The sequence below is a fragment of the Mauremys mutica genome, chromosome 21 (assembly GCF_020497125.1).
Source record: "Mauremys mutica isolate MM-2020 ecotype Southern chromosome 21, ASM2049712v1, whole genome shotgun sequence".
Classification (NCBI taxonomy): Eukaryota; Metazoa; Chordata; order Testudines; family Geoemydidae; genus Mauremys; species Mauremys mutica.
The window spans coordinates 6069235-6091727 of NC_059092.1; the positions used below are offsets into that span (position 1 = coordinate 6069235).

General features: G+C 42.0%; 1 protein-coding gene and 1 long non-coding RNA gene across 6 annotated transcripts in view; one reads left to right on the forward strand and one right to left on the reverse strand.

The window, feature by feature from the left end:
- CFAP74 (cilia and flagella associated protein 74) overlaps nt 1–22493 on the forward strand; it is a 97926-nt gene that overhangs the window by 56563 nt on the left and 18870 nt on the right. For all 5 annotated transcript variants that reach the window (XM_044995848.1, XM_044995850.1, XM_044995846.1 and 2 more), the window contains exons 17-24: nt 4002–4175; nt 5789–5966; nt 8474–8586; nt 10446–10568; nt 12175–12296; nt 16229–16357; nt 20647–20734; nt 21728–21901. In XM_044995848.1, the coding sequence (XP_044851783.1) occupies nt 4002–4175; nt 5789–5966; nt 8474–8586; nt 10446–10568; nt 12175–12296; nt 16229–16357; nt 20647–20734; nt 21728–21901 (1101 nt within the window). The remainder of the gene's footprint in view (nt 1–4001; nt 4176–5788; nt 5967–8473; nt 8587–10445; nt 10569–12174; nt 12297–16228; nt 16358–20646; nt 20735–21727; nt 21902–22493) is intronic.
- Nucleotides 1–22493, reverse strand: part of LOC123354161 — a 115212-nt gene that overhangs the window by 34625 nt on the left and 58094 nt on the right. The gene's annotated exons all lie outside the window — the stretch shown is intronic.

Consider the following 22493-nt stretch of genomic DNA (forward strand, 5'->3'; position numbering starts at 1 on the left):
AGCAAAATGAATATAAATATTAGTGAGAATACTTAGAAATGTATACACTTTTCACTTTCTTATTCCTCTCTGTCTAAAGTACTCTCTTGCCATAATGATTCATTCCTGAATAGATTCTTCTATGGAAGTACAGCACTACTATCAGCATATTTCATAAAGATTTATTTATAGCTTGTAAGGTTCTTTGTAAGCATGTTAGTAAACAATGTCCAACATTTCTGCCTAGTAGATGCATTGTTATATTTGGAGTTAAACAAGAAATGCTGTTTAAGGTCTCAGGCCCCAAACTCTGCAGAGATTTGTGTGTGTGCTTATCTTTAAGCATGTGAGTACTCAAATTGGAGTCAGTGGGACTCTTACTACTGTGATTTATTAATTATGTGCAATACAGAAGTGCCTAGATCCCCTAGTCATGCACAAGGATCCCATTGCACTAGGGACTGTACAGACACTGAACAAACATATGTTCTGCCTCCAAGGACCTTACAAGGTACTCATGTGCTTATAGTTAAAATCTGTTAAAATTATAGTTAAAGCTTTATCATTTGGGTCCTCTAATTAACATGGAAAAAGAGTTGGTAAATGCGTGGTACATGTAGCCAACACCCGTTACTTTTCCTTCTCATTTTATTTTGAACATAACATTACAAAATGTATTTCATATTTTATTGGAGGTGAAAATAACTTATTGTATGAGAAGACATGCTATCTTACACACAAATGTTGAGGGTTTCACTGAGACATTTACAAAATCACTTTAACATATACAGCTCACCATGAGCCGTGACCTTAACTTCCAGTGGAAACCAGTTGGGAGTTATGTTTAAAAAATTGTGGCACAATATGACAGGAAAGTGGGGAAAGATGTTCAAAGTCACAAATAGAAGTTGCGTACCTTACTTCCTTATGTTTCTTAGAAAATCTAGCCTGTGTCTCAGGGAATTTGTTCTTAAGCTTAGCTTTCCATATAGACAAAAAAATCATATAACATCTTTAGATCCCTCCATCTATTCATAATAAAACTTATAAATCATCTCTCCTTATGCAAAGTATCAGCCTTTAGAGAATTTTTAAACCTGGTTTCAAATGAGGAATATACACCTATTATATTTAAGCTATAACACACAGTATTTTCACAGGAGGTGCTAGTTTTTCTTAAGTGGGGGCATTTGATTTCTCATGGGCTACTTTGAAGAATGTACTTTGTCAGAGCAACCAGTCTTTTGAAACTTCCTTATCAGATATGTGAAGATATATCAGTCACAAGATTACATCAGAGACCAAAGGAGATGGGGAAAAACAATGTGTGCCTACAGACTGACACTAAAATCTAGACACTGGATGGAAATGGGTGTGCAGGATGATTTTTCCAATATAGCAGTCACTAAGGAATCAGGCTAGCAAATAGAAAATTTGGAGTATTACTAGTAGTCCTACTAGCAGCACAAACAGGTATAAAAAGGATTTAGACACAGGAGAGCTATCCTGGAGTAGAACTGGGCAAATTTGGTTTGATCTGACACAACAAAAAAAAGTTGTGTCAGATCAAACCAAAAATGAAAATTTTCAAACATTTTCCATGAATCAAAGAGTTGAAAAAAATTCATTTCAGGTTGAACAAAATGTTTCATTTTGGTTGAACATTTTTTTAAAGTTTAATTTGAAAAATAAAATTAAAGGACATTCCAAAATGAAAAATTATTTTGAACCAAAAAATGTAAACATTTAATTTTGAAAATATCAAAATGAAATGCTTTGATTTGAGGGTTTGTTGTTTTTTTTTTAAGATTTTTTTTTCTTGACTTAAAATATTAGGCAAAAACAATGTGAATTTGCAGAATGTTTCCATGTTTTCGAATCTGCATTTTTTGCTGAAAAAACTTTAAATAAAAAAAATGGTTTTGCTCTAGCTTGGAATTTTTAGCATTGTTGTTCTTTATTGCATTGCACATTGGGAGCTCAGCAGACAGCAAGTTTTACTCATAGATAGATAGTGAAACAAAGCAAAAATAATCAAATACACAGAAGAGGAAAAATTAGAAAATAGAAACTGTGAAAGGAAATTCCGTGTATTATTCAGGAAATCCCCAATCTATTAAACCACTTAAGCAGGTGCTTAAATTTAAACACATGAGAAGTCATTTTGACTTCAGTACGATTACTTGATACTTAAAGTGGAGCATGAACTTAAATGATTTACTGGGGTGGGGCCTAAAGACAATAAACATGAGTGTTGCACCACACTCAGAGAGCCAGCAAACTAGGGATTTGACAGACTGTCAGAAGGAAAAACTATCACCTGGGGGATCCAATCCACTATGTTGAGCAATTTATGCATAATGCTGTGGAACAGACTATCTGCTTAGGGAACCTTGATTTGTACAAACGAACTAAGCCCATAATTTTTCTTCAACAAAAGGTGCTTCTAATCATCTCTGTTCCCTACAAGTCAAGGTAAAAAAAGTCAACCCTTGAAATGAGCAACTTTTTGTTGATTTCCCATTGCCATGAGCAGAGATGCTGTCTTTGTGAGTTGCAGGGGGCGGGGGGGTGCTTGACCCCTGCTCCACCCCAGGCCCTGCCCCGCCACTCCATCCCTTCCCCCAAACCCCCACCTCTTCTTGCCCGACCCCTGGCACAGTCCTCCCCTTCCCCCAAGCGCACTCCACCCTTGCCCCTCCCCCTCCCCCAGCACCTCCTGCATGCCACTGAACAGTTGATGGTGGGTGGGAGGCACTGGGAGAGAGGGAGAGGAGCTGATTGGGGGGGCTGTTAGTGGGTGCAGAACACCCACTATTTTTTCCATGGGTGCTCCAGCCCCGGATACTGGTATTAAATATCACTGTAGTGCCTGATTCAGAAATTCACCCCGGACTTGGCAGCAAATTGCCAGTAAATAAATTGCCTAATAAATCAGCTGCTCTAATATCTATTTGCTACTAAATGTGAAATTTAGCTGCACAGCAAACCCATAAGAAAATATCTAATTGATCGTAAAGCCTTTGAGTTGTGTATATGGATTTGAAAGAACAGATGGCCAGTTCTCTGCTATCATGGATTCAATGATTTTCCAGGCCATTACAGTTATATACATTCTCTATTTCACATTACTACAGTCCTTGTCAACCAAAGCAACTTGCCTATGTCTTTGCTTCAGTTAAGGTTGCCATCCCTTTCAAAAGAAACAACACTTTCTCTGGGAAAGAGTTAGTGGAAGCTTTAAAGAAAGATGGGGAGAGGGGAAAGTTCTGAACTACAGCAACTTTAAAATTTTACAAATTGAAGTGTATATTGTATAAAGAAACATTCTGTATGCTTTAAAAGTTTGTGGGAATTCAGCCCACTGTGGTCTGCTAGCAGTTTGAAGGATAACAAGTTTTACAAAAGAAAGACTCATTCTCTTCAGCCACTTGATGCTTGAAACTATTTCATATGCCTCTTCCATAAACTTAATTACAAGATCAATGAAATTTCCACCTCTACTAACTAATGAGTCACTATAAGGTTAAAGCTGTTATAGACCTAACAAGCTAGAATGTGTCACAAATTGATCGCCAATCAATACAACACATTGGACGCTCTTCTTTTCCAGCATGGTACCAGCAAGATAAGTCCACATAATTGTGATATAAAAAGAACAATGGGGCCAAATTCTGCCCTGCAAACCAATGTATAAATACAGAATAACTCCCTTGATTTAATAGGAGTTACCAAAGGTTTATGCAATGATGTAACTAATCGCAGAATCTGGCCAACTGTTTCCAGCATCATTTAATGGAGTGAAAGGAAAGTTTTGTTCACTATAATATGACTTCGTTGTTCAGATGGGTTGGCTTCTACATGAAAGACAGAAGAGTGCCCATAATTTGTGTCATTATTTGACATGGTCTTTGAAGAGGTAATAAGGACTTTAAAGTCTTATCCTCAAAATGGTAGATGTTCATTTAATTGACATTACTTACTATCTAGGACAGCAGTAATTATGGTTTTTCTCCTTACAGCTGGCACTAGATAAAGAGCTCATTGACTTTGGCACTCACGTGGTGGGGGAGACAATTTCACGGATGATCATCCTGACAAACCGTGGTGCTTTGGGAACAAGATTTAAACTTCAGACATCAGCGGGTGACAATGGCACGTGCACAACAACAGCGAAATCTTCCCTCGAAAGAATGGTGGGTCCAAGGGCATTTCATCAGACTGATTTAGACACTCCAACCAGTAGAGCTTGTTAGATTTTAAAAACAGTTATGCAACATTTCCAACTGCAAGCATTCAAAAATAGAGTTTGGGCCTCCCAAAATATAATGGAATTAGTTTAAAAATTATAAAATTAAAAAAAAATACATTTTGGGTTTTCTGAGCATTTCAGGTATACACAGGTCAAATTTTCATGCTTTCCTCTGCAGCCACAAAGTTAGAAGCTTACTTTTTAAAAAAAAATGAAAGCTGAGGGTACGTCTACACTTACCTGCCGGTTCGACGCGGAGAGTTCGACTTTTCGGAGTTCGAACTATCGCGTCTGATCTAGATGTGATAGTTCGAACTCCGGAAGCGCTGCGGTTGACTCCGGTACTCCACCTCGGCAAAAGGAGTTGGCGGAGTTCGACCCCGCCGCGTCTGGACGGGTGAGTAGTTCGAATTAGGGTACTTCGAATTCAGCTACGCTATTCACGTAGCTGAATTTGCGTACCCTAATTCGACCCCCGCCCTTAGTGTAGACCTGCCCTGAGATAATTAGTTGATTCCAGGGTAGCATTTCCAGCTAATCTGTTTTTTTTCCTCCAGTGCGGTTTTAAAAAAATCATACCATCAATCAAATCATGCCCTGTAACTGCTGTCTTGATTAACAATATTGTTATATATACATATATATTTTTTAAGTCTCACAGTAAATTAATGGGACAATTTGAGGATATTTCATCTGATTTTTTTTTAAAATCAACCCAATCTGTAGCTTCTTCTTTTTATATATTAGAGTTTGATTGGCTCCAAGGTGTTTCAAAATTAATCTCTTTTTTAATTTTTAAGAAAGTGATAGACCTGTTATAAGAGAGACCGTCAAACATAATGTACAATAAAACTGCTGAGCTGACTGTGGTTTCAACTCTAATTCTATCATATAAAAGTGTTATTCATATAAGGAAATTGACTATTTAGAAATTACACCTTCTGAATTCACAACTCCTTGTCTATATTCTCTTTCATGTCCACTTTCTTTGCTACCTATCACTCTTTATTCCAATTAACAGTGCAAACCCAGAACACCTTAACAAGTAATATGGATTCTATTCTGGCTATGCATCATCAGCAGACTTGCCCAGTTTCAGATGCAGAGTTTTTATCACTGGTAACAAGTCTCACTGAAAGAGAAATCAAGCTATGCTTGACTCAGATCCAAGGCTGAATTTTCAGCTTTGGCAGTTAAAGAAAAGCACCTGTTTACTTGTGTGTTTTAGGAAATTTGTTATGAAGTCCTTGAGAACCAATACGAAATGTCAATTTCCTGAGTCATTTTTCTGAACACAGTCACTCAATGTTCTAGTGAATTGTGCTCAATATATCAATTCCATTTCTGAGGAGCAATAGTTGCATCCTACCACCAATAAAACTGTAGTATAAAAATGTGTGCACTTTGTTTGGAACGCACAGTGCATTTTCTCCACATACAATACAGAATGTAGTTAGATAATAAGGCTACTTCCTTTCGAAAAGTGGCAGATGGAATTGGAGCTAGGTGCAATTATGTTTTATGTTTTAAAATATTTTCTATAAATCATCCAATTAGGTTAGTCCAGCTTTGGATGGCATCACCTCTGAAGAGAAAGCTAGCAGCAGTCCTGTGGAATCATCTATAAATGAAAACAAGGAACAAGTTTCTCCTGTCCATACTGAAGAAGTTAGGCAGACTTGCATGGTGGGTGAGAGCCAGAAGACTGAAAACAACCTGGGCAGCAGCCATGTAGGTAAGACTATGGTTTTAGAAAATTGACCTTCTGCAATTTCTGATGCTAAACATTCTCCTAACAGTTTCATTGGTTCACGTAAGAGACTGAAGCTAAGATGCTTAGCAAACCTGCTCAATAAATGAAATGATGACCATGCCAGTAGTAATACATGTTTTTGTTTGTATGCTGTCCCAACAGAAAGGCATCTAGGCACCACATAAAAATCACTAAAAATAACGCACTAGCACCACTGCATATACTAAAAGCAGTGGAGAATGTCCCCAACCTCACTCCTTATCAACTACTAACCTCAGATAAAAACAAAAAATCCAACTGGATTTTCATGCAGAGACTACAAAATTGTTATCATTGTTCTTGTCTCATCAACTGAACACCCACCTTTCACAAGAGAACCACATGACAAGTTTATTTTTACAACCTATAATTTTAGGAACAAAGTGACATACAGATGAACCTCCTCAGACATTTTTCATTTCATCTTTTAATCTTTATTTTGTGCTTTATAAGATTTGGGAGGGGGGAGTCTTGCATCCATTAATACAGATATTGAAGAAGCTAAGTGTTCCCAGTCATTCTGATCAAAAGACACTGTTAAAATCATATTAAGATTTCTCTTTTTTTAATTAAAATATGGATTTTGTGTTTTGAACCTAAAAGATTCAGTAACAGTTCTTTAGATTGTTTTGTTACAATTATGGTGTTCTCTCTACAACATACAATATCTCTTCCCCCAGTTATGAACAAGTATGTGTAACCCACACACCTCCTGGGTGTGGTGTTCTGTCCCATGTAGTGGCTCCGAGAGAGAGAGATTAATGAGTCTACTCTACAGCCTTAACTAAACAACCATATGGCTTTTAGCTCATGCATTTAGCTCCGGAGGTCCCAGATTCGATCCTGCCTGTCGATGACCAGGGTCTGTTGGTGTTACATATGCAGTCAGCAGCTGGTTACTGCCCCCACTCCAGCACTTTTATTTGGTGCAATATGAATATAGTTTGAGGCACTTTGGAATCCTTTAGGAGGGTAGGTGCTATAATCAATCTAAAGTATTCATTATTAAGGGAAGAAAGAGAATCCGGGGAACTACAGACGAGTCAGCCTAGCCTCAGTCAGGGGCGGCTCCAGGCCCCAGCACGCCAAGCGCGTGCTTGGGGCGGCATGCCGCGGGGGGCGCTCTGCCGGTCGCTGGGAGGGTGGCAGGCGGCTCTGGTGGACCTCCCGCAGGCGTGCCTGTGGAGGGTCCGCTGGTCCCGCGGCTTCGGTGGAGCATCCACAGGCGTGCCTGCGGGAGGTCCACTGGAGCCGTGGGACCAGCGGACCCTCCGCAGGCACGTCTGCAGGAGGTCCACCGGAGCCGCGGGACCGGCGACCGGCAGAGCGCCCCCCGCGGCGTGCCGCCATGCTTGGGGTGGCGAAATTGCTAGAGCCGCCCTTGGCCTCAGTCCCTGGAAAAATTATGGAGCAGGTCCTCAAGGAATCCATTTTGAAACACTTGGAGGAGAGGAAGATGATCAGGAACAATCAATATGGATTCACCAAGGGCAAGTCATGCCTGACCAACCTGATTGCCTTCTATGATGAGATAACTGGCTCTGTGGATATGGGGAAAGCAGTGGCTGTGATATATTTTGATTTTAGCAAAGTTTTTGATATGGTCTCCCACAGTATTCTTGCCAGCAAGTTAAAAAGTATGGATTGGATGAATGGACTATAAGGTGGCTAGAAAGCTGGCTAGATTGTCGGATTCAGCGGGTAGTGATCGTGGCTCGATGTCTAGTTGGCATTCGGTATCAAGCAGAGTGCCCCAGGGTCGGCCCTGGGCCCGGTTTTGTTCAGCATCTTCATTCAGGATCTGGATAATGGGATGGATTGCACCCTCAGCAAGTTCACGGATGACGCTAAATTGGGGGGAGAGGTAGATATTCTGGAGGGTAGGGATAGGGTCCAGAGTGACCTAAACAAATTGGAGGATTGGGCCAAAAGAAATCTGATGAGGTTCAACAAGGACAAGTGCAGAGTCCTGCACTTAGGACGGAAGAATCCCAATTCAAGCTCTCTGTTATTTGGGGCCCTTCATGGGATTGGTCCCAGCTCCCTCTGGGATGACCCTGGCCACCTATCACAGCTACATTCTACTAGACCAATGAAACTCACCCAGTAGTGGGAGGCTCATAAGCAGGGAAGACAGAGCTTTCACATGACTAGAGCAAACTCTGGACTATGAACTCACTCTCACAGGAGGATGAGTTAAGAATAACTACAGGTCTTGCTGCATTCTGAACATTTACAGTATGACTTTAACAATTAAATTGTACCTTCTTCTCTCATGATCATTCATGTGAACAAAGAGAAATCATTCTCTAGATCCCTCATAAATCCCCTCCTCAAAAGCCTGAGAGAAGATATGGATCTTGCAAATGTCCCCCAAACTCAAGGAACATGGGCTCTGATGCTTTCAACAGAGTTAGTTACCCAGGCCCAACATCCGGTTTGTCTTTTAGAACAACTTAGTCAAGATGCATTAATCACCGAGGCAGATCTAGAGGCAGAAAATGCACAATGCCCAGCGGAACCCCCGCCTGAAGAAGAACCCATTGAAATTACACTGGGCAAGGTAACCTATTTACTGAGATATGTACATGCATTCAGCTAGTCCAATTCTTGAGCAAGGGAAACTGACCATGAACCAAATCCTGCATTCTTTACTCAAGCAAAACTTGTGTTGACTTCAGTGTGAGCACTGACATACCCATAAGGTTTCATCGTATCACATAACAGTTAGTGTGGTTTTATTTTAGGCATTTCATTTGTACAGTAGAACCTCAGAGTTATGAATACCAGAGTTAAGAACTGACCTGTCAACCACACCCCTCATTCGGAACCAGAAGTACGCAATCAGGCAGCAGAGATGGGGGGAAAAAGCAAATACTGCAAAGTACAGTACTGTGTTAAACATAAACTACTAAAAAAAGTAAAGGGAAAATTATAAAAAAAAGATTTGACAAAGGAAGGATACCCACTGTCTGGGCTGGCGAATCATTTAAATTAAGATGGTTGAAAGCAGTATTTTTCTTCTGCATAGTAGTTTCAGAGTTGTATTAAGTCAATGTTCAACTGTAAACTTTTGAAAGAACCCCCATAACATTTTGTTCAGAGTTACGATCATCATCATTTTCAAGGTGTTCGTAACTGAGGTTCTACTGTATTGGTATTCTGCAGTTTGACCTATCTTATACTGCCTTTTTCTGCTTAAAATGTACCATAGCCAGCTGTCAAGAAAGAGTTTACACCTATTTTATACTTGGCACCATTTCAGTCTTGGGTTCAGCTACTCTGTGTCTTCTTTGCCTTTTAAAAGTATATGTTTTATGTAAAAATTAAACCAAAGCATATTGTAGTCAAACTGGGGAATTTTCATTGAATTTCATCCCCTTTCATAGATTCACCATTATTTCATGGAATTTGCAAACACTCCCACAACTGTATGGGATGTAAAGTCTCATGCTTTAGCTGAAATCAGGCCATAGTTTGCTGCTTTTATTATTATTTATTATATTGTAGTAGCACTCAAAATGCTATAGGCCTTGCACAGCCTTAGCAAGACAACGCCCGCCTTGCAGTCTAGAAAGATTGGGGGGAGGGGAAATTCACCCAGATAGATAATCTCTGGCCAGAGACAAGGTTTCAGATTAGAGTGAATATGATAGCAGGAGGCTACCTAGGCTCCTCTCAACTGCTGATGCATCCTATGTGAGATGGGGGAAGACAGGGCAAGGGGCCCTTGGCAGCTGCCTCTGAATCCACTCAGAGAGAGGCTGGAAGGCCCTGATTTATCCCTGCACTCTCAGCAGTAACTGGCGTTTGCTGCTTTGGAGCAGGATCTCCACACGTCCTGGGCTTTACAAAACCAATCATAGGCTGGAAGCTTCTGTTGGCTTCTGCTGCTCCCCTTGTGGAGGGGAGTAGGAGAGGCTGTTGAGCCTGCTACTGTTGAATTCAGTGGGAGGAGGAACAGGCCCTTGAGTGGTAGCACAAAAAAGCATTGCTTCATGTATCACTTATACGCCAGCTCAGACAGTGGGTATTCTACCCTCCTTCCATCAGAGGAGATGTCACACTTAGAGTCCATGGCTGAGCAACTTTTCTGCAAGATGCTGAGCACCCTCTGGAAACTGAAGGTACTCCGTGACTCAGTTTTTTGAAGGATCAAGCTCTTTAAGGTATTATTGATACACTTTTACTACTGTGTCCAGCATAGTGTGTTCAGTCTGACAATGGGCAGAACTATGTAACTGTATAGATCAATATAACATTTATATTGATATATTATATCAATATGTACAAAGGTCCAGTAACTCAGTACAGGCTCAGATATTACCATGATGAGCACAGCATAAGGTCCTATATAGAATAGAATAATACAGCCAGATTTTAAATGAAAGTTAGTAACACTTTTTTTTGCATCATGTTTAGGTTACAGAAGGTGAAATTGGACCCTTCAGCTCAATCAAACTTCAGATTATTTTTACCCCCTCTGTCCCTGGGGATGTACATGCAGAATTTGAGATTACATTTGACAACCCAAACTGCAAACCAGTGAGTGTTTCTAAGTGCCAGGGTCTGATCCAACACACTGAAGAAAAGCAAGTTTGACATCCTTCTGTGTGTAACAAGAACTACAAGGGGTTGGGAGGTGCGGTTGAAGCTGTGGGAGAGGTTAGAGAAAAATAAGTTTATAGTCATTCTGAGAAAGGAAAGTGAAACCGCCCATAGAATCAGGGCTGCCCAGAGCGGGGGGCAAAGGGGGCAATTTGCCCCGGGCCCCAGGCTCTGCAGGGGCCCCCAAGAGAAGAGCGGAGGCTCCCGCCTCCGCCCCTCTCCTGGAGCCTCAGCGCATCAAGCGCCGAGTCTCCGGCTGAGCCCCTGAGCCCTGCCCCGATCCGAGCCGCGTGGTGAGGGGGCGGGGCTGGGAGCTCCAACGGGGCCTGAGCCCCGCCCCGCTCAGAGCGGCATGGGGAGGGGGCGGGGCTGGGAGCTCCGCTCGGCGTGGAGCTCCCAGCCCCGCCCCCTCACCACGCGGCTCTGAGCGGGACGGAGCTCAGGCCCCGCCGGAGACGCGCTCGGGTAAGAGGCTGGGGCCGGGGCGGGGGGGAAGCGGGACCCGCCGCCGCCGCTGCCACCAAAGCGCAGCCCGGTCTTCGGCGGCGGGGGGGCCCTTCTGTTCCGGGACCCGCTGCCGAAGTGCCCCGAAGGCCCGCGGCGGGGACCCCGCCCCCCGCCACCGAATTACCACCGAAGACCGGGCTGCGCTTCAGCGGCGGGTCCCGCTTCGGCGGTAATTCGGTGGCGGGGGGCTCCCGCCGCGGGTCTTCGGGGCACTTTGGCGGCGGGTCCCGGAATGGAAGGGCCCCCCGCCGCCGAAGACCCCGGGCCCCCAGAATCCTCTGGGCGGCCCTGCATAGAATGCATGATAACTGGGACAGGTGACAACTCTAATTACCACTACAACGTATTTTAATGCTACACTTTTATTTCAGGCCACACACTGCCGTGGTGTTGATCTTAGTAGTTTGGCAGAAAATCTATACTTAGCAGGAGGCCGATTGCCCCAAACCTGGCTCTCTCCAAAATCCACAAAGCAGCAGCTCCACAAAGAGAGCTGCAGAGGAGTAGTCCAGACCCTCATGAGTTTGTGGATACACTTCTTCAGAAGGAAGGAATATTCCCAGTAGGACTGGGCTGAGTCCTTTTGTGAGGGGAGGAGTCACTGTGAGAGCAGCTTGCACTGTGCGAGCAGCTTGCACTGTGCTGACCATTATATAACTGTTTATCCCACAAACATACTGCAGTCTCCAGGGTTATTAAACTTGTAGTGCTAAATTTAAAAAAAAAAATCTTATATTTTAAGAATAAGATTAAAATATTAGCCAGTATGACACTCACGTATGCCTTCTATAATGTTTGGACAAAAACTACTATCGTTTGTGTTTTATACTGGTAAGTGAAAGCTGCCACGTTTTAATTTATAAAGGACATTTTCTTCATTGTGTTTACTTAAATTGTCTTTAATATTAATAATAGGATATATGATTCTGCTGTTTATCAGCACAAACCTAGTTTCCCTTTATCCTGATTAGTTAGAAATTTTCAATGGCCTCTGAAAAGTAGTAACCATTATTGATTTGTATATTCAAATATATAGCTACACTTTTCTGTCATTGGAGTCTCTGTTGATGTTCCTGTTTGGGTGCCCAATCCAAATGTTGATCTAAAGATCTGTATGTACGACCGGCTCTATCAAGACTGTATCATTATTCGAAGCAGGTAAGCTATCCCGTAATACATTCATGATTGTCTATTAGTATGATGCTTTGATTTTTCCCCCTTCTCAGACAAGTTATTCCTTTATGATCTCCCTATTTAGTTATTTTAATTAGCCAGTGAACTACACTAATATAGAGACCAGTAGTATTTTAATAATTTTTGTTTTAATAAAAGCCTCATAACACCTAATTAGGCCTTCAAAATTTTCTTGGTACTAGCTTGAATAGATGAAAGTCTCTCTCCATTACCATCTGTTAGTTTTTCGATCATCTTCATTCAGGTAGGCACATAACCATAACCACAAATACCACTAAATGGGTCCCATATTGGCTATGTCGGCAGAGAAGCCAAACACTCAGCAGGCATGAAGACTGAATTACCCCATCATTTAAAGAGCTGGTCACTTCATTTCAGGATCGAAGCACATTGGTTGGTTAGTGGGGGAAACTCTCACAGCTGCTGCCTGTGTTGTACCTGGATGGAAGACTTCCGTCTCTAAGGCAGACACCCAGCATCTTTTGCCAGCACTATATATTTTAGAGAGGGAAGAATGTTAAGCTTATTATTTAATTATACACAAATACATTTAGTCAGCCTGGGATAACCTACAAAGTGCCTTGTATTTTTCATTGTTATTCTTCCTCTGGCTTTCCCCTGTAGTTAAAATCAATGTCAAAACTAGAAGCCAGCCTCAGGCCAATTCTGCCTCAGAAGATCTATAGGGCAGCCTCCATGGAGGTCCAAGCATACCGTTAAACAGATACTATAGTACCTCTGTATAGTATGCACTTGGCGTGATTCATGGGTCATTAATGTTCAGAGCTGTTGTGGAGCATTCTAGGTGTATTTTGGGAATATCTACACTGCCAAAAAAAAAAAAATAAGATCCATGGCAGCAAGTCTCAGAGCCCAGGTCAACTGACTCAGACTCACTGGGCTTGGGCAACAGGACAAAAAATAGCAGTATAGACATTTTTGCTTGGGCTGGAGCAAGAACCCCTGGTTGGGTTTCAGAGCCCAGGCCAAAATGTCTACACTGCTCCTTTTAGCCCCATAGCCCAACCCTGAGTCAGTTGATCCAAGCTGTGAGACTCTCAGCCATGGGTTTTGGTTTTTTTGGTGGTGTAGATATAACCTTTGTTTCCTAGATACTTTACATACCTAGCATGACATCTTGTGGCTAAGGCAGTGGCCTGGAACTTGGGAGACCTGAGCTCTAGTCAGAGCTCTCCAACAGACTTCCTGTGTGATGCTGGGCAAGTCTTTTTTTGCTTTAGTTCCCCATCTGTAAAATGAGGATAATAAAATTTTCCCCAACTCACACAAATGTACATTCATTAATGATTGGAAGATGCTCAGATGCTGTGGTTCTAGGCAGGGGCGGCTCTAGGGATTTTGCTGCCCCTAGCACGGCAGGCAGGCTGCCTCCGGCGATTTACCTGCGGAGGGTCCGCTGGTCCCGTAGCTTCGGTGGACCTCCTGCAGGCGTGCGAGAGGTCCACTGAAGCCGCGGGACCAGCGGACCCTCCGCAGGTAAGCCACCGAAGGCAGCCTGCCTGCCGCCATCGCGGCGCTGGCAGAGCGCCCCCCGCAGCTTGCCGCCCCAAGCATGCGCTTGGCGTGCTGGGGCCTGGAGCCACCCCTGGTGCTAGGTCCCATATAAATACATAGATGGATCAAATCCTTATTTCAGAGGATCCTGATTTTTTGTCCAGGTACTTATATGGCCCTCACCACTGTAATAGCTGTGCATTGTCCCATGGTGTCAGAACATGTTGCAGTGTAAAGGTAGTGCTGCAGATTGTTAGTTTCCTAGAGATCTATGCAGTGACTCTTACCTTTAGAGAATGGTTATGTGAGCTACTCTGTTACTTGACTTCCATGTGCTGGTTTTTTTCTGTCTAATGCAGTTATTGGCTGCTAGATGCTGAGTGTTCCTATTTTAACAATCCCCATATTTTAGATTCTTTTTAAATGCATGCTAATAGGATTGGTGGTTTTTGTTGTTTTTTTTAAACACTATTTCTGTTAGAAGACCCATATTCTAAACTTCTTACCAGAATTAGACACTGCAGAGATTCTTCACAGTTGGAAAGAAATAGTAGAGCTGTTATCTCAGAAATTCAGCTCGCAAATGTGACAAGCACAAGTTATGTAAGAGATTTACTTTGTCTAAAATAACCCACTCCCAGGGACAAGATTATAAAAGCAGAGGCAGAATAACTTTTGTCAGTTAAAAGTGATTAACTCTCCCAGTGCAAATCCCAGGTTCTTATTTTAGAAAACTATCAAGTAGCTTAGGCCAAAATGTGGCCAACCAAGGGGAGAAGTCCTGCAAGATGTTCAGCCTTCCAATTCACATTGAGTTTAGGGTCCTCACTACAGTGCAGCCTGTCCTCAGCATCTTGGAGGATCAGGTGTTTTACTTAGCCTCCCAGTGCTAGAGAGAATACCTGTGTTGTTTAAGCATCATGTCTGAAACCCTAGTATCATATACTCAGACACTGGCAGTGTTGGCTCAGCCTTTCAGCATGCTGAAGCAGACACATTCAGTCCATTTGGTTTACTGTGTGGAGATCTTTCAGATGAAGCCCGGACCCTTGCTGCCCTCCATGGTCATTAAAGATTCTGTGCACATGGTGTTGGAGGAAGGATTTACTAGTGATGTCCATTGCTATACAGTGCACCTCACACCACTGATCCAGAAGAATGCATAAGAAATAAGCAGAAAGGACTCATCAGTTTAACTGATTTGATCAACTACAGCATTAGAAAAGCCCTGGGAAGAAAGCAAATAACTAATTAACAAATGGCTAATTTTGATGCTTTCATTCATATGTACCAACCACTTCCAGATTCATTCCTCTCTTATTCCCCTGTTCACAAAGGAGACAATCTCTGCCTTGCAGTGCTGCAGGTGTAACGCTGACAGACCTCAGTTGTTGGTGGGCGGGATCAAACCGGGGACTTCTGGAGCTTAGTGCATGAGCCTCTACTGCATGAGCTGAAAGCCAACGGGCATAGCTAAGGCTGTAGAGAAGACTCATTTAACTCTCTCTCTCTCTACGTGGTCTCAGTGCCACTAGATGGGACAGAAGACCACACCCAGAAGGTGTGTGGGTTACACAGGGGCGTCCAGGCTCAGGGGATTGCTGGGCTTTGACTCATGAGTTAATATTAGGGTTAATACTTGTTTACATTTGTTTGGTCCCACCCATGCCAGATTACTTTTGCCTAGCAACGCACAGGCCCAACATTGTAGCAAGGCTGTCCCTCAGGGGCGGCTCCAGGCCCCAGCACACCAAGCGCGTGCTTGGGGCGGCATGCCGCGGGGGGCACTCCGCCGGTTGCCGGGAGGGCGGCAGGCGGCTCCGGTGGACCTCCCGCAGGCGTCCCTGCGGAGGGTCCGCTGGTCCCCCGGCTTCAGTGGAGCATCCACAGGCAAGCCTGCGGGAGGTCCACCGGAGCCGCGGGACCAGCGACCGGCAGAGCGCCCCCCGTGGCATGCCGCCATGCTTGGGGCAGCGAAATGGCTAGAGCCGCCCCTGCTGTCCCTTCACTTCTGAATGGGTTCCACCTGGAACAGAGTCCATGTGTCTCTGGAGCTGTTGGATTCAGGAAGGAAAAATGTGTGATAAGTACAGACTGCTTTTATTCTGCAACATTTTGGGTTTGAAGCAGGGTGAACTCAAGTATAGAAACCCAGATTTGGAAGCATTGTAGCCTGACAGAGAACATAACTGTATGATTTTGCTTTAACAATTCTATGTGCCCAGCGTACTCTTCTTCACTTGCAAAGAAAGCTTGGAATATTTCCAAGTGCAACATACAAAACTGAGCTGCAGTGGGAAAAGAGAGCTAAAGCATTGAGTAAAGTGTAGCTGTTGAGCTGGCAGCACAAACCCACTCAGGTCTGTCTGATCTGTTTGCAGAGCAAAAGCCGCTCTACGCTTGAAGTTTGAAGTATGCAAAGAACTGAGTAAGCACATGGAGCTTCTTCCGAAAACAGGTTACATTCAAGCCCAGTCATCCTTCAGTGTGCAGCTGAAGTTCCTGCCCAGGTGAATGAATGGTATTAATCACCTTTCTGTTTAGTATTTAAGATATTAATTTAGAGAGCCTGTCTGCGAAAAGTCAGAGCAGGCCAATTTTTTCCTCTTACACTCACAGACTGCAATGGCCGGACTTCACACTATTGATTTCAGTGTGATTGCATAGCTATACTGAACTTGGCCCTTTCAAGCACTCTCCCCCTTCTCTCCTCCTCCTCCTCCTCCTCTATTCTTCTGAGATGTCAAAGTCCAAGGAGGAAATTGACTTGGATCACATTCCTACCTAGTAATACTTTCCCTGTGGTGACAGCAACAGTGTGAAAATCTTAGCAGTTGCAGTCCTAGTAGGTTACTTCTGTCACTGTGGGGGAAGCTACTCTTTCAGAACAGAGAGACACACATCAGTGTCACATGGCTGAAAAGGTATTTCTCTGGCTCATGGGTGTGCTTTCTAGTCAAACATCACTAATTAGTTAACCCCTGAACAAGTGGCTACAGAGCAAATGCAAAATAGCCAAACCTGCTGCTGCATACCCACTCTATCCCCAAAGAGGTTATAAATGGTTTTCATCTCTCATTTTGGGATTCTTTTCTAGATTTAAAATAATACCACCTTCTATTCTCAGAAATGTCAAAAGCCTTATCCCAGTAGGATTCTCTGCCACCATTTCACAAGGAGGCTCTGTATATAAACAGAAGAGAATAGCTATATAAATCAAGAGATCCATTTGGCTATTTAGATTACATGGTCTTTTACTGACCATGCTCTGACTATGGCTATAATCACTTTTTGAACAGAATTTAGTGAGTCATTTCCTGTTCAAGTGTAAATTGATTGGTTAGGTTCTGATTCTGCTGTCACATCCTTTTGAATCTGTTGTAAAACCAGTTGCATCATTAAATTACTCCAGATTTACAGCAGTGATCGTGAGAGTGGAATCAGACTTTTAAGTATGATTTCCATTGGCGCTGAGCATCTGCCTTTCCCATTGACTTTATCTGGAGTTGTGAGTTAAAAATTCTAGTCTCACTGATTTCAGTAGGGTCAGATTTTCACCCATTTGCCCTCAGCCTCTCCAAAAATTAGACCCTCAGCTCTAAAATCAGACCCCAAAGCTTTTAACAGCATAATTTTCAAAGAAAATATAAATGTTACAATTCTTCCTACATATCCAATTCTATCCCATTACAACAACAGTTATCACTATTATGATAGTTTCCAGTTCCTAAACATCAGATCCTGTGAAATACTATTACATTTGCTGAATGGATAGAAGCACAATGTGGATTAAAAATGTTAACCTGCATTTGAAAAATGGGAAAGCTTAAAAAAAAAAAAGATTTGATGAGATTAAGGTGGTTCTGACTCATGGAATAAGTACCAGGCTGCTTCAGTCCTTTCAAACTGATTTGTATGGTACAGCATGGGAGGTGGGTATTTTTATGGTACAAGCTTGATACATAATGCTGAGCTAGTGACACATTTGTACAAATACGTCATTGGTTCAGCACTACAAACTCAGTCTCCTCAAAAGAAGGAATAGATGATCTTTTTTAAATTAAGCCTTAAATGTGTCGAGCAGGAATGATAAGTGTGCAGACAGAAGGGCTGGTAGGACTTGGGGAGCTCTCGGTCTTCAGTGCACATCCCAATAGTCATAGCACTCATACTGTAACTGTACTCCTGCTTGCGACAAAGTCATGATTTCAGCCTATTTAAAAGCAAGATTTCTCATTTACCAACTGCCAGAATTCCCCAAGTATTCTGCTTCTTGGTTTCTTGGAAGTTGGAACAGATTCCATGGACACTGGCAGCCTAATGTCTACACTGTAAAAAACAAAACAAAAACATGGCAGTGGATCTATAGACTCAGGTTTGCGCTACATTCTTGCTGGGGCTGGTGCTTGGGCTCTGAAATCTGGTGAAGGGAGTGGATCGCAGAGCCTGAGCTCCAGCCCAAACAGGAACATATACACTGCTGGTTTTAGCACCATAGCATGAGCCCTGTGAGGCCCAGTCTGTAGACCAAGACTCTGAGATTTGCCACCATGGGGTTTGGTTGGTTGGTGTTCTTAAAGGCAAGCATGTAAGTAAACAGGAAAAAGTAAGAGCTGAAGCTTATTTGTTTCTGTAAGTAGTGAGTATTGGTGGGGGAGGACAAGCACAGGAATTATTTAATGTGCTACATGGATGTTTAACTAGGAATAACGTGGTGAAAGAAAATTTAGGTTGAATATCAGGAAATCCTTCCTGACCACAAATTCTTTTAGACAGTGCACTAGTCTCTCCAGGATAGTGGTGAAAGCCCATTGCTTGGGACTTTTAAGACTAAATTGGACAGAAAACTAGAGAATATATTGTTGGGAGCAATCCTGAATTGGCAAGGATGGGATCAATGAGGGAAAGGGGCACAAACTAAAGAAGGAAGACGAATGAGCAACACTACCTTTAAAGAGTAGATATGCAGTTGCCGTGCTGGTTAACAGGGGCCTAAACATTTCTTTGTGAAAAACATCTTTTTGCCTCACTGTTCTGCAACCTGTGGTGTTTGTGGAGGAAACCTATCTAAAGAGCTGGTAGCAGAAATAGTATCACTGTGGAGACTTAACAATGGGAAACTATTCACTCCAATGCTCTAAGGGTCCAGGTATTATAAATAGGCACCTAGATCTAAAAATAATAGAGCTTTTGTACTGACTTGGCTTAAGAGCTCTGAAATTGGGCTGTACGAGAGTGAGAAGTTTCAGAAACTGAAGCCCACACATTCCCTGTTAATAACAAATCTGGTATGTAATCAGACAAAGGCTGTTGGTCTTCATGTGTGTTTCACTTCTGCAGCCTGTCTTTATTTATGTCTTTCCGTTGTGTTGTGATCCCATTGATACTGACTCAGAGGGACTGGTAATTAATTAACATCAATGTCAACAGGAACAGATTGCCTAGGTTGGTTTACTCATGTACTCATGATTGCGGCCAGAATGCAAGAGGCTTAGATACCGATTACAAAGCAAGTTTTAATTCCTATTTATAGCCATAAAGGTTTTGCTAGTAGAAAAATAAAAGGGCAGTTTTGGTAATACTTTACTAAAATGCCTGTAAATAAAACCCTGCTGTATAATCAGCTCCTTTAGTAATACAGGCGAAACACCCGAATGGATCTAACTCCCATTAGCATTCATGGGAATTTCATGCACCTATCAAACTAGATCCTTTTCATGTCCAGCTTTTTAGTTCCAGCATAACATTTAAATACACATAAAACAGTAGGAAATAGCCTGGACTGGTAACATTTACACTGTTCATTTGCTGGAATAAATTGCTCCTATTCCAGCAGAGAATTTACTCCTACATCCAGGCACGCTAGAAGTTTGGATAATTTTGGGTAACCTTGGCCCATGTCTGAGTGAAAGATTTGTCTTTATGCTTGTTCTAATTTTCCCTGTGTTTCCTAGCTAAATGCAAACAAGATAGTAGCCATGAAGAATGATCACTGAGGCACTAAACCTTTTCTGTTGTGTTTTATCCCGTGTTTCAAACAGACATTAACCGTGTTATTATGGCCTTTTCAACAGTTTGAAATATTTAACAATAACCAATTTTGATTAGAACAATATTGAATTAATTGGGAGCTGATGAGTGTTCCTTACTTTTGAAAAATCAAATGCCTAAATATGAACTTAAAGCTGGTAGTTTCAAAGGTGCCTCTGGAGATGGGGATGGCATTTTCAAAAGCACCTAATGTTCCTTATGAGAACAAGTTCCATTGAGTAATAATGCCCATAGGCTCCTAATCTGGGATTTTTAAAAGGAGCTTGTCTTTGGAAAATTGGGCCTTAGTCAGATCTATTAATATGAACACCACATTGCTAATTATCCTCATAAAAGCTGATTTATAGCTTGGACAGTGCCTACTTGCATAGTGAGATATGATCTTCCTATATGAAATCTAGGACAAGTCTGCTCTACCTCTGACAACTACATTTTCTGTCTGTTGGACAGAGGTAAATTCTCCTAGGTTGTTGTATTTTTTGGTTGGAAACTCCCTCCATGCTCTTCCCCAGCATCGGCATATTCAAATTCATACAAAGACTTTAATTTAGGCCCCAATCCAGTGAAACATGTAAGCACCGAGTGGTCTATTTGAATTCAAGTGCTTTGCTGGATTAGAGTGTTGATGAAAATACCTTTTGGATCTTAACTAAACTCAGTTGTCTTAGACTTGTACTTGATTCAAAATATAGGCACTGAAGACCCAATTATTCCTCCTTAGCTAGAGACTTGCATTTTTCTATTTCAGGCTCTCTCTCCCAGAAGATGCAGGAAAATATTTTGACACAGAAACCAGGGTTCTGGAAGTTCCAATGACAATAATGATTGCTGATAAGGTTAGTGCTATTGTGTATTGCAAGTAGTAGAAGATTTAAAATTTAACAGGAGCTCCACAGTCCAAGCAGCCTCTAATTGCAAAGTGTGGAAATCACAATAATTCTGTGCTGCTTCAGGGCCAGATTCTGACACCTTACAGACAGTGAGTTACTCAGTGAGCCATCCTTTTGAAATCAAATCAGTAGGACAACTGATGAAGTACTAATCGTTCCTCTCACTGATAATTCTAATTCAAAAATCAACTCAACCGGGCTACTCATGGAGTCAACTACTCCTCCAAATGAGTAAGGGTAGCAGAATCTAGTCCTCAGTGATCCAGAGCATAGCTCTAGTACTGATACTAGGTACTCTTTGGGACAAATTCACATCTGATGTCAGCAGGTGCAATTCCATTGACTTCAGTGGAGTTGCATTTGGTGATACCAAATCTCAGTTTGAACCTTTGTGTATTAGCAGAAGTCTGTGATTAAATTAATTAAAAGATGCTCAGAATGGTATAATAGATGGTGAGTTGTGTAAAGTCATTTTCTATCAAACATCTTCAAAATGCAAACCCTAGACTTTTAATTCTTAATGAAGGTGCTCACTTATTCACAGAGGTATTCTTATGTTCCAGACAGCTTTTAGGTACCATAGCATACAGTTTTATTCTGAAACTATAAAACATTGTACAGCAAATGTACATGCATCTGAGGATTCATATTTCATACTTCATACAAATGCAGGTGTGACTACATTCCAGCATATGGAATCCAAAATACCTAGTGATTCTTTTGGCAGTTTTAGTTATAATATAGGCACGTTTCAATTGCTTGTTGTTAAGACCATGATAAACTCAAGTTCAAAATAAGAATGTTACTTAAATTAAATTGCTTTCGAGGAATAGAATATCTTAATTCACAGTGTCTTTTTGGAAATCTTTTCACAAATTATATACCATAGTTCTTGCCCAATGCTGCAGTTCTTACTCAGTACTTTCAATCTTGTTTCAGACTAAGCCAATTGAATTTATTGTCCATGCAATTGTTACTACCTCTGATTTGGAAGTCAGTCCAGCTGAAGTGAATTTTGGTTACTGCACTATCTATGAAGCTGTTCAGACAACCATAACTCTAACAAACAAATCCATCCTGCCACAAGAATTTGGATTTGTTGGACTCCCTGAGGTACATGGCTGGGTTTCCCCCCCCCACTTTCTCTGTTTTAAATATATTTTATTCTTGTGAAATGTTGAGTGCAAATGAAGCTTGTGACTTACTGTCATGGATCTTGGACAGGGTTACTGGCCTAGAGGATAGAGTGGAAGCAGTAGACAGGATATCTTTATTTTAGTAAGACTTTTAAGACCGTTGGAGCTCCTGGTTATCATGTCTTAGTGATTCCAGATCAAATTTGCTCTGTGTACAAGGGACCATGTTTTTCTGACTTCCAGCTCTGCAAACAACCTGGGCTCTGAGAGTCTGGCTGTGTTCTTTCTGGTTCATGCATTATGACCAGCATTAAAAATTCTGCAGGACAACTCTGGCCTCAATTATACCTGTTCAACTCAAATTACCCTTCAACTCCCAGTTATCCTCTGCAACCTGGCTGAATGCTAATAGGACTGTGCAGGTCTCAGTGAGGGTATAATTTGCCCTGCAAAATTTTTAATACCAAAGTAATGGTGATGTTGGAGGAGGAGCACACCCAGCTTGACACTCAGACTCCTGGTGAGTTTATGATGTTGCAATTAAAGCAACCCCTACATCTTTTAAAAGC